General features: G+C 33.5%; 1 protein-coding gene across 2 annotated transcripts in view; it reads right to left on the bottom strand.

Moving 5' to 3' along the window:
• The window catches only part of LOC123536912 (CD82 antigen-like), a 28,511-nt gene that overhangs the window by 2,806 nt on the left and 7,715 nt on the right, over nt 1-17,990 (bottom strand). For both annotated transcript variants that reach the window (XM_045320417.2, XM_045320416.2), the window contains exons 3-8: nt 14,436-14,648; nt 13,713-13,787; nt 4,963-5,046; nt 2,432-2,503; nt 1,835-1,960; nt 585-668 (exon numbers count right to left, since the gene is read on the bottom strand). In XM_045320417.2, coding sequence (XP_045176352.1) covers nt 585-668; nt 1,835-1,960; nt 2,432-2,503; nt 4,963-5,046; nt 13,713-13,787; nt 14,436-14,648 — 654 coding nt within the window. The remainder of the gene's footprint in view (nt 1-584; nt 669-1,834; nt 1,961-2,431; nt 2,504-4,962; nt 5,047-13,712; nt 13,788-14,435; nt 14,649-17,990) is intronic.

The raw sequence follows: 17,990 nt of genomic DNA, 5'->3' as shown, positions 1-17,990 counted from the left end.
TTTTCACATGTGAGACATTGAAACAAGTATAATATTGTCAATATCTGTCACATATAGTACGTTATTGAATACTTGATTCAAGTGCAAACAGTTTGCATAAAGGTCGCATTTCGAAGCCAATCTTAACTGTGTTAGTGATTACAACCGAGAAATTGAAGGAAAACTTTGTTTTCTATACCATTATTAATTACACAAGGAGGGAAATGACAAAAAGGCAGTTTCTTCTATCACTATCAATAGTAAGCAAATTTAAGAAGATAAAAATGACACAAGCCACAAAGAGGATTTAGGACAAATGCTTCCTTCAAGTCTAGTAAAAAAAATATTGAGTATTTAATAGTTAAACATTAGTAAGCCATTACGAGATTCGAAATATACTTTTTAAAATCTATTTTAAAAATAACGATCTAAAGCCACGCATAAACATTCCGCTGTCATTTAATCACGGACGCATTTACATGCTTACAGTAAAAGACTGACTTGATGTTGTGAGTACATGATGATGTTTCATTTGTCAAAAAATTGAATTAACAAATGTCATTAAATTTTGTGGACAAATTGCTTGGTTACAATACAATGTTTACCTCTAGAACTATAATCCCTGCCGAGACACCAATTAGGATAGCACTATTGTCTTCTATCAACTCTTGTATTATATTGAAACATCCCTGAAATCGATAATAAATCATTATACTTATAATTAGAGTGTGTTCATAGTTGCGTGCGTACGTGCGCTAGTGTGTGTGAGGATGTTTGTGTAGGTGAAGAAGTGGTTGGAATGAAGAAAACAAAACACGTGTAAGCATCTTAAGCTTCCATACGCTCGGAATTTAATGGCTTGTTCTTGTGTTATATCACATTTTGTAAAAATCATTTTGAATTATTCTGTTATACAAACATCGATCAAGTTACTTTATCTAACAGGTAGATAACCAGAAGTACATCAAGAGATAATGTAAACCATGTAATAATGCCCAAGTTGAAAATGTAATTTACATTTTATTTGAATGTAATGCTTATGGTGCTATTAATTTTAATTGTCATTTTTTTCGCGTACGAGAAGTAGAAGAAGAATTGTCATATTTTTTTGAAACGTGCATGTGCTTTATATTTATTTCACTGTTATGATGTTATGAAACAGATTCAATCCTTTGATATGTTTTTATTTTTGTCATGCAGAACTATTGCAATTATATTGTGATTTACATGTATATACCTGTGACGGTCTAAAACAAGTAAACATTTTATTTAACCATTGTCAACTTCTATATCAGTCATCACTGCTTCTTTTTTACAAATTCTATCAATCTGTCCGTGAGCAAGTGTGATCTAGCTGCACGAACTGTCTTTTATATGACTGAAAATTTATTGAGAAAGACGCTAAACTCGAAATACACACACTAGCTGCACGCTGTTCATAGAATCTTTTAACAGAAATGATGAAATATACCAAGTAAACTGATATTTTGCAAAACAAATATTTACTGTTTCTAGCGTATATCAAGGTTACGTGCTCAAAGGCAGCATGTGGTGTAGTTGAAAATGAGTTTTTGTCGATACAAACATACCCAAACTCACAGCTAATTAGTGTTTAATCGTCGTTGACTGTTGCAGATGGTGTCTATTTGTCGGAAGATACAGCAAAAGATATCAAATGTCTGACTGGCTTCGGACATTGAGAAATAGATGGCGATTGCTCTCAATTACAGACTGTTGCTAATACAAATTTTCTACTGTCGTTTTATTTTGCAAGTTAAAGTTGACGACCAGTATATCTCTTGCAGAACTGAATAATATTAGGTACAAGATGGGTTTTGGCAGTTCGGAGGCTTACCGTAGTAAACAGGTTGGTATCGTTGGTATGTCCTAGTTTCGCTGCTAACTGGCATGCTTCTCTATCCACTGGAATTTTATGGTCTTCATCTTCGCTCTTACAACAACTGTCTGGAACGTAGGCAGTCTGTGGAATATGAACAGCTTATATTACAAACTTATACGACACTGTAAAATATGTCTAACTAATGAACAATTTTATACGTTATTTAAAGTATGTACAACTTACATGTATAAATAGACTTAAATGGTCATGCAGAATTATATACAACTTTTAACCCTTACCCTGCTAAATTTCTATAATGAACTTGTCCATCTTTCAATTTGGACAGTACCATTAACTGTTCAAAGGGGTGCTTACCAAAAAGGTACTGACTGAATGGCGAACAGTGCAGACCATGATCAGACTGCACGGATGTGCAGGCTGATCTTGGTCTGCACTGGTCGCAAAGGCAGAATTACTTGCCGCCAGCAGGCTAAGGGTTAATGAGGCTTTTAAAAATTAAATGGTTATATTATTTTTGCTTACTTTAAACTGAACCAGTAACACAGTAACAATGAGGCAAAATGAAATTGTTTTCAAAACTATTAAACTTACTATGCTGTCCTGACTGTTGAAGTAGTAACTGTTCCTGTAATTTGTGTAGTTGTCAGCCCCGCAACATTCGAACTACAATAAAACATGATCATCGTTTGGTTATGTTCAAATAACTAAAGGTCTGACAAAATCTGCCTGAAGTTATAGATATAACACTCATCATAACCCAGCTAAAGAAGTGTACCGATCATCGTTAGCTAGTAAAAAGGAAGAAATAAAAGTGTCGTAATCGATAATTTAAGCGTTGTTAGATATTATTGGAATTGCACAAAACAGTCGTTACTGTGACCAAAGAGAAAAATATATAGATTTTTAGCGTGATGAAATGGAAGAAAGCAAAGTGTCGCAAATTAATGAAAATCAACTGTAAACAAAATAACGTCAAGGGACAAACGGTTATGTTGATACCAACCATATCAACGCGTCCATTTCTAAACCGAAATGATAAAAATTTCATGCACAAAATGAAATATCTAATCTGATCCTTTTTTGTAACTCATTTTCTGCTTAGATCAACTAACTTATTACGAACTTACCCGCATTAAAATTATCTCGTGTAAAAATAGCGCATGAAGTTACACCAATAAGATAGATATGATGTAATAAAGTTTAACTATGCTTTGAACGATTAACGCTATGATGACAATTTTAAATGACCAGCAATAGCCTTTTCTTAAAGAAATATTTCAGCAATAGCAAATACTTAAATTAATAAAAGTGTAAGTGCAACATATGAAGATAATACAGGTATTGATTTACAGAAACAAGTTTTGTTGGTTTAACGTCGCACCGACGCAGTCATAGGTCATATGGCGACATTCCAAGCTTTGATGGTGGAGGAAGACCCCAAGTGCCCCTCCGCGCATTATTTCATCGCAGGCGGGCACTTGGGTAGAACCAGCGACCTTCCGTAAGCCAGCTTGATAGCTTCCTCACATGAAGAATTCTACGCAACGAGTGAGGCTCGAACCCACATCGACGAGGAGCAAGTGATTTGAAGTCAGCGACCTTAACCTCTCGGCCACGGAGGCCCCTTTAGAGAGGCAAGTGCTTATATAGAGCTGTATACACTATACATTATCATTTTCATTTATTTAAAGTTGTGAACGTAAGTGCCATTTAGCAAATCCGTAGATGCCCTCAAGGTTATAAGGATCTTACATGCATGCCTGTGTATGACGGGGTTTTTCTCTACCCGAGGGACAGTGTGGAATGAAAAACCTATCGTTGGCGAATTTTTTTTAGCCGAGCTATCCAGAGGCTTGGGAAAACAGCTGTTTTACACAGGCAGACATATTAGATAATTTTTCTTTCCAATCATATTCAAAATAGATCGTGGTGATAAATGGATTTGAGTTTTTCCTGGCATTATTTATGAGCTTATAACGTCATACATAATAGTGCCAGTACTATGTGACGTCATCTCAGCGCACGCTACTTTAGACAACGTTTCTCCCTAGAGAAAAACAGGAGTGTCTATCCATGGCGCGTGCTCGGACAAATGTAAAACTTTCGCCGCTAGGTAGGCAAAACACTTTATCATAACTACATAGCTACTTTCTTCAAAAGCTCTAGACACAAGCAGTATACATAATGAACAAGGGTGGTATTGTATAATGAAGAATGCTGTAGATCATCAAAAAAATAATCGCTGGAATCTTGAAGTTCGAACAAGGTTAATATGTCTGTAATAGTTAGCATCATAAATATACATACCATGATCTCCGTTTGTCTGGGTAAGAAATAAGATTTATACACTGGCAGTCCGGGGATTATATAATTTATTTTAAGCTTGTATATGATTTGTAACACGCTTAGACAAATGACTAATGGTGAAGTTACTTTATATATTCATTTGTTATTGTCATTATCATTCGTAGACGTTCGGTATCGTCCCGACGCGAACCACGATATAACTGTGAACTGAGTTACCCAAAACGTAATCAACTAGTTAAGCTGCTTACTGACTCAGTTTTTCAGTCCTTGTATTTGTACAATATTATGGATATGGTTGAAAGACACTTTATATCTTTCAATAGCACAAAAAATACATTATTGTGTAAGACACATATCAAAAACTTATCCACCTGACAGTATATTAGGTGGATAAAGTTTAACCTTACTGGCTGAGAGGAGAGCCTTATGTGAATTGTTACATCTATACATAGAACTTTTAATTCGGCTACCCTATTGGACCTCAGTCAGAGCTGAGCTGTCAAACGGCAGCATGTCAGTACATGCGATCAGCTGTTTAGAAGGGATGGAAGCTATGACTAGTCAACTGTATTCTAGAAATGCGTGCATAGTTTTACGTACACGTGTTTGAACAGTTGGGTGAAATTTGGTGCATACATTCAAATATTGGTATAATGTTTCTTTCCTTTAATATTAAGTTGGTTGGAACAACATAACTGATTTAGAAATGCTATTATAATTATGTAGATGCCAAGATATCTAGCAATTTTATTAGAAACACCTTTTTTATATTAAAATGGGGCTTGTAAAGATCTTCAAATACTGTAGACACCTACCTTTCCTTGTACAAAATCTAGGTTGGATTTGTTATTATAGTTTTCGACATCTGACAGAAGTTGCTGACGGATTTTTGTTTCTATCTGAAAGTAAAACAATACAATAATTTAGAAAAACTAAAACCCTTCCACATTCTATACACGTGAAACACTCTATGAATAATAGATAAATGATTCTTATAAAGGATTTAGATACTCCTTTGAAACCCTCTTTAAAACATCAGTTATCTCCGCAGCCCAGTGGTAAAATTTCTTGACTGAAGATCTTTTTCATGACGTATATTAAAACGCCATTTTCCCCAGACCGATTTTAACATTTTATCATGAAAGTTCTCATATCGGGTTTAGATGTGATGAAGTATCATTTGGTGCAGCACCAATTAGATTGGAAAGTGCTAGCTTTGAGGATATTAGTATAAATTGTAGAACTGTAAAATCGTTCTGCCCTTGACACTCATCTCTAGATAGGGTCTTTTCCCACAAAAGTTAGTATCAGACCGTTGAACGAAATATAAGATGTAACAATTGTTCATAGGCCATCTCATAAAGCATTCAAATGTCTGCATAGTTGTTCCTCACTAGAATTCTCCATTGCTACATTCGGCCACCGTATGATTAGTACAAACAGGAACAAAAACTACCGAATTTGTTTGAAGTATTAGTGGCATGACATGATTAGCACTATGAATAAGAGATGATAATGGGATTAGGTCACAGAATCACGTAATAACATTGCTACGTACGTCTACTCTAATACATATTTCAGCTACTATAATCCAAACTGTTTTGATTATTTGTTGGAATTGTTGTGTTATTATGTCCTGGCAGAACAACAGACCGACTAAACTTGTAGACAAGAAGTTTTTCATTTGCACTATAGTGTAACAATCAAATTATCATTGGAGCATTATAGCATGTTATTTACGTTTATATCAAAGAGGAGTAGGTAAGGATGAGAATTTTAATGTGGTTATTAGGACAGACCAAATAGTGAAAACAATAAGTACAAAGATTGCCCCAGAAGAGACAAAAGTCTTCAACTAATAGGCTTATCTCAAAACGCTTGTAGGCATTTTGATAAAACTTGAAGACTTTTAAGAATAATTTTACTGTTTAATTCTGAAATAACTGAAAGGATATGACTGAATGTAAATAGTTGCTATAACATGTTTTATGTTTTATGCGAAACGTACAAAACGGTTTGATTCTTGAAGTCAAAAAGTTTTTTTTTATCGGTTTATTCTTTTTCTTTAACCTCAAATAGCAAAGCAGATAGCAAAGTTGGAATCTGCATATAATATTTTAAAGTGCCACTGAAAAAATCCAAAATTCATGTAACAAAAACTTGGGATTTTAACGTCTCATCAAAAGCAAACTGTACTAAACACAACCACGCCGAGTGTGTAAAATCCATGTAATCTTTGTTAACTTTGCAAGAGGAAAGCATCACCAGAAGTACTACCCATGTTCACAGCTATAATAAATAACAAAAACATCAGAAATAACTGTCTGATAAGCGTCTTAAGTATGTTGTAGTAGCGATGTGCAGACAGTGTTGGTAAGAGTAAGTAAAGTAACTTATTTATTGGACAAGCTTCAGGTCAGAGATTAAGCTTTGTAAATCTGATATTATACGGAAAATTGAGACGTACAATCATATATTTTCTATGTTTCGTGTAATATAACAAAAGAAGAAAGTTCAACATTTTATTCATTATAATAAGATTTAAAGCGAGTTAAGGTAAATCTTTGGAAAGTGCTTACCGGGGGGTGTGTGTGCACGCGGGGGCGCGCGGGTATGTTAATTAGTGCGTTTTATTTATTGACATCAAATACACATGCCGCCTGTCCCGAAAAACCCTTCTGAAGTTTAGCAAAACTGCGCTACCCTACTAATATTTTCAGTAGTGTGTATGAGGTTTTACATGTTCATTCAAGAATATGTCAATTCCTTTTACTGAGAATCATATCAAAAAGAGATTAACCGTAGTAACATCGATCTAAATCGTAAAGAACATAATGAAAAGTCTTTCACATGGTTAGCACATAAACGTGCATTATCCGCCTGACATTGCAAAGTAAATAACGAGTGCACTGGACCATATTTACAAACAATTCCTAACGTACTCAGTAATTTATGTCTTTTATCCAGTCCAACAAGAAACAAATGGAGAAGATTAAGGTAGATATTGACTGTGTAAACGCAAGAGGTTCTGTGCAAATCCATAACAACGTCCTTGTACTCTAACAAATATATCTTAAACAAGGTAGTTTTTCGTGTATGGAAAATGATATATTTGAAAAAGTAAAAGTCAAAGTTAATTTCGTTTCGGTCCTGCATGTTAAGGTTATTTAGTTAACTTATTATTGTATAACAATCGTATATCTGTTATTTCCCTAAACCATGCAGATATGTGGGAGTTCAAATATAAATATCGTTGTAAGTGTATTTCCAAATATTGTTTTCTGTTATCTTCGTCAAAGCATGTTAGTCTGCCAAAGAATAGTACTATGTCATAAATATAATGTAAACATTTGGCAGACCTCGATGAAAAGTGTTTATTCTTGTGGATTTGCGGTGAGATTCTATGCAGAATTGCATTCTCGGGTTTTCAGTTGTATAGCTCCCTTTCAATAAACTGAGCATAAATATATAACACTGATATATTATATAACTATATTTATCTGCCTTGGGATAATACTATACTATAAAACTAAGATGCTTTCTGACAGACCTCGAAGAAGTTGCATGTTCTGAATTGAGGGTGAATGCGTGAAAATATAATACAGAATGCTTTATATGCTTTATATTTTTGAACTGAGTACATCAAATGATTTGAAAAAGTATTTTTTTATATCACTGTCCGTGCTTGTATAATTATTAGTTGTTATATTCTAACGCTTGTCTTTCATTTCATAAGCTATTTACAGTAATGTTAGTTATACAATATTTTAAGGAATCTGAAAAGCAAATCGTATTGTAAAAAAAAACATAATGGAAGAAAACAATGGATTAACGATTTTTGATCTTAATGATTTGATTTATTTGTCAAAAACATGCTTTAGAAAATTATAGCTGTTTTTGGATATAAACCATTTAAGGATTGGATTGTCCTGAAGTTATTAACTTAGGCAACTTCATTACATTTTACGGCAATAACGAATCAAAAAGCGGTTTGTGGTATGTGAATTTCATTAAGGTATCCATGTTACGTACATAAGCAGTGTATCAAAAGAAAAATTTTGCGAGACCCTGAAATGCTAAACTCATTGCTTTTTGCTAATATTGTACTATTTGGTTTTAATCATTTGGCAAGTTTAAATGATTAATCAATTTTTGTGTAAATGAAGATATGTAACTGTAAACGACTACTTTGAAATCATCTATTAAGATAATTTTAGCGTTCGTTGTCAGTGAGAAACCAGTTTTTTACAGGACAGACTCGCTAAAACAACTTTCCAGCGCATCAGACATGGAGAAGGCATTGCGCAATTACAACATAAAGAATTAACATGTATATCCCATCATTGCTGATGTCATGAATTTACTTTTTATATTCTTGATATTGATTTATATAAATATATAAAATCATATGAATTTTAGCTGTTTGCAATACTATACTCAAACAGTGAGGTGATTTCTATTGCATTCGTAGGTGCCCTTGATGATCAATATGCTTTTAACATGTATTGTTGGAAAGATACACCAGTTTCCTGTTCTCTTAAAATTACAGCCAACTATTCCCAACTAAAATATATTCATTGGTTTACCACAAAGGAAGTGTACTACTTTTTATGACTCATTTGGAGCCTCTCGGAACAGAAACGATTTACGTCATTAGGAAGTGCTGCATTGTATTAAATGCAACATGTTACGGGGTGGAGTTTCATTTATGTCAAATGATTTCATAGAAAATATTGAACAAAACAAAACAAACAAAAAACAGCAACAAAAAAAAAAAAAAAAAAAAAAAAAAAAAAAAAAAACGATGTCTGACTCTGGTCCCGGACCAGTTCTTTTTTAATCATGTGCAAAAGATTTTACAGCTTCTCCCAATGCCATGATTTTCTGAATAGAGAATAGAAATTACATTTTTTCTTAAGGTAGTTCTGCACGTTCGTAGATTTTAATGAAACTCCTCAAGTAAATAATAATATGGCCTATAAAATGTTGCAATAAAATGTATAGGGTCTTGTGCTTGTTTTAGAGATATTTGCCCATGATTAAAGAAATCTGCGCATTTATTTAACGTGCCAGATGTCATACTTTAACTTTAGAACGACAGTAACTTTGCCGTTGTAATAAATTAAGAAACCGTTCGTCATTAGTTCATTAAACCGATTTTTAATTCCATACGCCAAATTCAGACTTTATTTTACGTTTTCCAGATAAATGAAATTACGTCATTACTTCCGGTTTATCAAACGTGCAGAACTACTTTAAACGTATCCGACATATAGCAGAAAATTTCATCTGAAAGTAGCTCTAGCGAGCGGGACAAACCGTTGGATAAACTTTGATTGAAAAAGATTATCCTGCATATTAATTAAATTATATATATATATTTTTTAAATTTAACGCTAACGCAGTTGATACGAGCCTGCATTGACGTGGCGCATGACTATGTAAGTTATTATTATTATACCACATTTATATAGCACTCTTTTCATGCACTTGTACACGTTCAAACGTGCTTTACAGAATAAATTGCAAAAAATACAAACAAATACGTACACAAAGATAATGCATTCCACATTAACAAAATCATGAATGAAAACAAGTATAATTTAAAAACAAGATAAAAAACATAAATGTATCGGTCAGTTAACAAAATATTGTACAAAGAAGTGGGTTTTGAGCAGGCTTTTGAAAGCAGCTAGCGTGTCAGCTTCCCTGATCTTGACAGGAAGGGAGTTCCAAAGCTTTGGAGCAGTGCACGAAAAGCTGCGATTGCCATACATCATGGTTTTAGATTTTGGCATTAACCAGTGACAGGATGTGGGTTTGAAAGGTTGTTTTTTCAATTCTTTGGAACAGTGGGCGGACAGGAGGTACATTTAAGGAATTCTTACGGGCTAAGAACCTAACATATCATCTGTCTAATAGTATATATAAAGACACAACTGTATCAGGCTAGTAGATTTACGTATTGCTTTTTCGTTTCCCAAACTGTAGAAATATTAGATACGTTTACAGCAGAGCTCCTTAAAGCATGTTTCGCGTAATAAGTTATATACCGTTACGCTACGGATACAGAAACTAAAACCAGAACATTATATTGCTGAACGTTCGTTGCGAAATATTTGTTTACGACGTACATTTGCCGAGTCTTCATTAGATTTCAATTTAATTGGCCAGAAAAAACGTCTTTCAATATATGAAATGTATAATAAAAGGTTCTAGCGATTAAAATGTTAGAAGGTTCAGTATAGCTCGTCTTTTTAATACTACTAACCTAATATCTAACCACTGTACACGTTATCCCTATTTGAATGTTAGATCTCATTAACTTTGTCAAGTATGTGATTATCACAGTCTCAGTCGATTATATTAATAAATGTAAATTCATATTTGTGTTTTTATCAGTGACTATTGAAAGTACAGTAATAGAAATAAGGCTATTAAGGAAATGTGTAAGACAAATTTTCCAATTTAATTAACGTAATATTTGACTTCAGTCTTGCGATTCTGTTTTACTGAAAGACCAGTTACGTTAGCAGCTCGACAGGTGCATCTGATTGCCCAAACCCAAGTTGGACATGATACTTTGTATAGTCTACGAATGCTGAACACAAGAAATGAAAGCATACTTTATCAGTGAGTGTGCTTCAAATATCAGACTTTATTTTAGGTAATATTTCAAACATAGGCATTCGGTAATGCTTCCATGTACACCACATCTAGGGATGTTTCTTGTTTGTGACCGAGTGGATAAGGTCGCTGACTTCAAACCACTTGCCCCTCATCGATGTGGGTTCAAGCCTCACTCGGGGCGTTGAATTCTTCATGTGAGGAAGCCATCCAGCTGGCTTACGGAAGGTCGGTGGTTCTACCCAGGTGCCCGTTCGTGATGAAATAATGCACGGAGGGGCACCTTGGGTCTTCCTCCACCATCAAAGCTGGAAAGTCGCCATATGACCTATAATTGTGTCGGTGCGACGGTAAACCTAACAAAATAAATAAATAAATAAATCCACTACCGTGAACTAAACCGAACCTGCAACATTTTACATTTTTGTCGTGTTGAGCGAGCTGTAGAGTTCCCACTTTTTCTAGTATAAAAAAGTGAAGTAAATGTAGTCTGTCAGCACTTGTCGCGTTAAGCAGTGTAACGTGTAGAGCTGAAGTTTACACGAGAGACAGCGAAATATATGGGGTACTGGCAGGATAGATATTATCGTGCTAAACAAAATACTTATAAGAGTAACAGTAATTTCTTTTTATAAATTTTGCTTATCAATCTGTTACACAGGCTTTCAATTTATTTAGATTGAAAAACATCTATCATAAAATTATGTTTTCATTCATACCTTAGGAATGTAGAAGCACAAATTTGTTTATCAATGATAATGAAGTATGCAACACGTACCGCAATCTGTGACAGGTAATCAATGGATTACACAAGCACATTCTCAAAATCTTACTGTTCATTTATTACTCTGCGTGAAGCAAACACCATTCGACTGTCAGTAAAGAATAGACAGGAAATTATGAAATTGTTACTTAGTAATGCCATTATAAGGTTGGTAATTCATATTCGCTCAGACAGGTTGTAATATGATGAAAAATGAATTGGAAAAAATAATTTGCACATTCAAAATCAGCTAGCATGTTGCGTTTATTCAATAAATATTCTTGATTGAAAATCTTCGCGTCTAAATATTACAGTACGCAAATCGTCGATATTATACCTTCATTGAAACTTGGATATCAAGCAAATCAAATAACTCGTATCAGATTTAATAGAAAAAGCTTCGATTACAAGCACGTAATCGATATTTCCTTTTTCAGTTTATCTACAAATAACATAATTCTGCATCTTATAAAAGGACCACTTGTTAACAACAACCATTTTTCAATCTCAAAAGATAATTGCTTGATTGTTAATGACATTATGCGTAATTTATATCTATCTGATAAGTTTTTAATTTTTGTCTCTAAACTTTTGTGAAAACAGGTAAATGGTCGATGGTCAGATTAACTTGGCAGTCTCCTTAAACAGTTTGCATACTCTATCAGTTTAAATCAAGCTTTTTATCCTAATATTTCTTAAAACAGTTTCTCTTTTTAGCTTGTTTGATTTTTGAAAAAAAATCTACGAGGTATTGTCGTCACTTGATCGGCGTCGGCGTCGGTTAAACTTTTTGTTTAGGTCCACCTTTTCTCAAAAACTATAAGAGCTACAGCTTTGAAACTTTGCACACTTGTTTATCATCATTAAGGTACTATGTAGGCCAAGGATCATAACTCTGATATGCATTTTGTCAGAATTATGGCCCTTTTTGTACTAAGAAAATTTGAGTTTCTTGGTTAAATTTTTTTGTTAAGGTCCATCTTTTCTCAAAAACTATGCACACTTTATCATTATCAGAGAACTATGTAGGCCATGAACTATAATTCTAACCTTCATTTTGTCAGAATTATGGCCCTTTTTGTACTAAGAAAATTTTAACTTTTACTCTTTTCTTACATATTGTTCAGCATTTGCAGACGAGCGATGGCATCCGTAGGCGGTGCTCTTGTTTTGAGCTTACGACAGAATAAATTTTTAAATAAAGTCTAGTGTTTGTGTCTGCATTGTATTATATAGTTTCTTCCAAGAATTTTCCCGTAGTTTATGAGTTATATGATATTCTGTAAATGCTGTTTTATTTAACGTTTATCAATTGCTGCTGTCAATTTTCTATGATCGTCTGGGGGTAATACGTATTAATACGCCACAATTAGCACAAAGACTAAGAGAGAAACGCGCGATTACCACACACAGTATGATATCACACTATCGATTCTGAACACAACTTTGTATATCTCTTGTGAACCATGGTATTGCGAATGTTATGTTGCCCTAATATAACCACACAAAGTACTCAAACTTTGTAACAAAGATATTGAAATGTTGTATTATTTTTTATGAAAATACAGTTTAAGGTGTATACTCTTAAAATGTCAAATTTGAGAGATAACCTGGCTCTTCTGTCTCACGAGCGCAAAGCTCAATTATATGCATCTGTTATATACGCATTATGTTGCTGCTGCATGTTTATTAGTATATTCATGTGTTATGTGAATGATATTGGTGTATTCATACACCAGTTTTGTGCAGCAGTATGGCAATGAATCAAATGAAGACGACATAACAAGGAGATAGATATCTAAGTTACGCCTTTGTCTGTTTTTCAGTTGCTGGAGTAACTGAAATCGTAACAAAATGTAGTATCTATATTTCAGTATCAGAATAAAAAGAAAACCGTATTACTATATATTTAAAATCAGTGCTATACCAAAGAAATTATTCATGAAAAGCCTAACATATATTCATCACAAACTGAACACAAATAAGTGTAAATGATCAGTACAAATACCTTATTTGACCATGGTCATTTTGGTCATTTTGATCAAATGCGAGGATGGAGTGTTGAGACTTGTTCCAAAATATTTTTAATGGCGGATAATCAATGTACAAGCTGCATATACAGGACACTACTTAGATAATTGAATATAGAGCATGTGTGAAATGTAGATAACTTACCGTGGATTTTTCCAATGCCACATATACAGTTGCTGCTAGTTCACCACATAATAAAACAACCATGAAGATGATGTACTATAAAGAAGAAAAACATTTTATAGTTTAAGGGGCATACTCTTAAAATGTCAAAAATTGCATACGACCAAGTTATTCATCCATGTACGACTTTTAAGTTGAAAATGATATTATTCAAATTTGTTTTTTTTTGTACTTTTCAGAAAATAGAGACCAAATTTTAGATATACCAGTAAAATAGCAGTGCAATGTCAAATAATTATGGGACAGTCAGCATGAAATACTTTATTGTATACCTTACTATAAACAGAAACAAACCAGAAACGGGTATTACAACTGGTTATTTGACCGCCAGGGCTGTGTGACGTCATTTATAACGTCATTGTACTTTGTCGTTTAGATAAAAAGATCAAAGATCTGTAAACGTCGGTATTTTATATATTTACTGATTCAAACGATTAATTACGAGAGTAATGTAATTGTTATTGTATTACATATGCAATAAACAGATCATTAAACGGCAATGACTTTCTCTACATAGTAATCAGCACTCCTAAGTCAGAATTAGCACTTGGGCTACGCCTTCATGCAAATATAGGAATATAGTCCTGCTATTAAACACTTCAAGGTAGAGAAGGTTATTAAAGACGAGACAGAAGAATAATTCATGATTTGTCTTCTGCAGGAAAATGAACATGAAGTACTCACAACTCCAATCATGATGGCGCTTTCCCTGATGGCCCCGCAGCAACCACAGAAACCAACCAGGAACATAAATGAGCCTACACCTATAACGGCATACCCTATAGATAAGAGCGTCCCTACATTTACTGATAAATGCAATTTAGTGGTAACTGTCTCCATTGCTGCATCACTAGCAACAATCCATATCCCTACGCCCAGAAACAGAACACCGGCTATCTGTAAATAAAAAAGTGTACATGTCAAAAGCACTTTCCTATGGATCGGCACTTTAAATGAAGTTTATTGGCTTTTGGAAGGGCCACAAATGTGTCATTTTGCAAAGTATATAATAATTTTGATATTGATGCAAAGCCCAATTACCTTAAAAACAACAACAGATTCACTGTTTAAAAAAACAACATGTTTATAATTTACAAACCAAAACAACAGACTGATGTAAACTTAATAATTTCATATTTTTATGACAAATATTGAAGGGTTTAAACAATGATTCAGCAAAGATAAGATTAAAATATATTTATAAAATTGATTTATTGAACTTTTATCTAAAACATTTATCTAAACATCCCTGTAACTATTGTAGAATTATCGCAGTCGAAACGCGGCATCTCAAATTCCAAGAGGTCGAGCGTTTTACTCCAAGATACTCGAACTTCGACTTAAAACGATATTTTGTGTACGTGTTTTCGGGATGGGACTTAAAAAGCTTATCTAGACAGCCTGAATTATAAGAAAAGCGAGTTTCAACTGTGTATTGACTATGTTTTCATCATTTTTCGGCATTAAATTGCCACAAAACGACCCCCCAAAACTAGTCTCACAAACATTACATATACATACTGTGAAACGAAATACTACATACAAATATAATGGTAACTACTTTGTCCGTAATAATGCCACCTGTTTGATGAATACTATCTTTGACATACTTTTTTAGTTTTCAGAGATATTACCCTTTATATGATGGTGATAATACGTAGTGCTACGTTTAGGCCAAATTGCATACCTTTTGAATACGTTATTATTGTTTTACAATGAAATTCCACGAAATTTCCGAACAACCATCAAACAATATAGTTATAAAGTGTAATGTAAATGGGTTTTGATAGTATGGAAACATTTAGATTCATCGATTCACATAACGTAATTTTATGGAATATTTGCACATTTGTACCTAAGTGCCTTACTTTAAGTTATGATTATTAACAATTTATCATATAGCGTATAATGTTAATTTGAAATGTTCACCTTTTACTAGGTAAAGTAATTATAGGATAAAACGTATGCAATTTCTCAGTAAGCCATCGAAATTATAGTTAATGTAACGTGTAAGTGCTTTATAATGAACATTTATTCCAGGTGTTGCTATGTTGCGAATATTGGTGCGTCTGGTTACAGTTGATATGCTGTGCTAAGTAATGCAATTAATGTAGGAATCCTATAAGCAACATATAATATTGTTATTGATAGGGAGACGAAAATGATTATCGTCTTCAGGTTACTCAAGTACTGTGGTACGTAACTGCCGTTAATTCAAGACCAACAAATACTGACTGTTTGATATACCTTTTGTAATAACAAAGTTTTCCATTTATTTCTCTTGATATGAAAAACAATACCATTGATAATTACACCCTTCTAAAGAACTTCGAGTGTGGTTTAAGGAATATTTTAAATATTAAAAATGAGTTTTAAGCTTCGAATTTATTGTCAAAAAATAAACTGTTTTGTAGGGGTATTTTTAGCAGTTTTTCAACACCAAATGTTAAGAAAATAACATTGACTTTGTGAATGGATTATAATAATAAAATTCTCTGGAAACATAGAATGCAACGAAGTAGAATAATATAATATAAATTTGAAAGAGGATCCTTTGGAAGCATAGAATGCAAACAAGCAAAATAACAGCAGACTCAGTTTGATTGTGTCTGTTCCTGAGAGGTAATAGAAAGTGCAACACCCCTCACGTCCCCTAGACATATATTGAATGGACTCCTTGATCCCGAAGGACCAGAAAATATCACAACACTGAATCAACGGGGAGACCTTTTAGGACAGCCACACGGTACTTAAATAATGTCGTTGTGATAGCAAATAAAACTTACAGGATACTTCTAGTAAGCATAAAAGCTACATTTCCATGTACACATTTTATACAATTCTAAAACAATTAAAAAATTATGATTTTGCCCGACTTTTGTAACGCGAAAATTACTTTTATTTGCCCAAAGATATTATAAATAATAAACAAAGGTCCTGCTATCGCCCTCGGAGATCTTTGGAATGATGTATAAATTATATCTGATTCTTGCTAAACAAAACCGCAATTCTCGAAAACCCCTGCAACTGATTAGGTGGACCATACTGTAGATTAAATTAATTTTATACAATTCTAAAACAATTAAAAAATTATGATTTTGCCCGACTTTTGTAACGCGAAAATTACTTTTATTTGCCCAAAGATATTATAAATAATAAACAAAGGTCCTGCTATCGCCCTCGGAGATCTTTGGAATGATGTATAAATTATATCTGATTCTTGCTAAACAAAACCGCAATTCTCGAAAACCCCTGCAACTGATTAGGTGGACCATACTGTAGATTAAATTAATTTTAAAGATTTCATTTTTGTATAAGGAATAACGTCTTTGGCTGTTCTTGTTCATATTTGCAAATAACAGATACTAGCAACTCAAAAATTATTTTTGGGGAAATGTCAAATGTACCCATTTAATAAATACAAAACCAAAGGTTAACGACACACCAGATTTTCATAAACTGGCCATATACAGATCTTTGCAGTCGTCTTATAGAATCAGGGTACATAAAATATGTGTGTATACTACACACAAATAAAATTGATATGATATGTAACCATAACAATAAAAACCAAATCGGAAATACATTTAGCAAATATTTAGCAATTCCCTCTTGAAACTTCTTCAGTTGTGAACATTAAATGTCTGCGAAAGTTTCGATAAAATATGACTATAGTAGAAATTGTTAACAGACACTGTGACAGATGATAATTCAGGCAGTTTGGAAAAGGACTACCTAAAGGTCAATGAGGAGTTAGATATAAAATAGTTCCTGGTCGTTTTAGAACGTGTGTAGATATTGACAATCGTAAAAGTATTAACCGACACTGTGAACACATCAATGATCTGATTCTTTAGTGCGACTAGCTTTATGAAGAGTTGCTAACATGAAATTATATACATCATTTCTATGTGATAATCTTTGCAACTAGGAGATAAATGGTAATAGCATTAAAATCTGGAGCAGTTTTATTTTTGAGATATGCTGGCTTGCTTTTTTATTGAAGGTTTATGCGAGCACGGAGTGGTTGTGCATTTTGTCTACAAGAGATAAGGCACATTCATGACTCATACAATGTGTCTGAACATTCTGCAAAGTATCATAATGTTTACTTGCTTGATTGCTGTAAAACAAAGCTCATATAAACATAATAGCGTAATAAAACTGTGCAGAATTTTAATTGGATGCGTTCCGTTGTGTGTGTGATGCAATAAAAGAAGCAAATTAATGCATATCTTT

This window comes from Mercenaria mercenaria, chromosome 17 (genome assembly GCF_021730395.1).
Source record: "Mercenaria mercenaria strain notata chromosome 17, MADL_Memer_1, whole genome shotgun sequence".
Lineage (NCBI taxonomy): Eukaryota > Metazoa > Mollusca > Bivalvia > Venerida > Veneridae > Mercenaria > Mercenaria mercenaria.
This window is presented reverse-complemented; position numbering and strand designations above follow the sequence as displayed.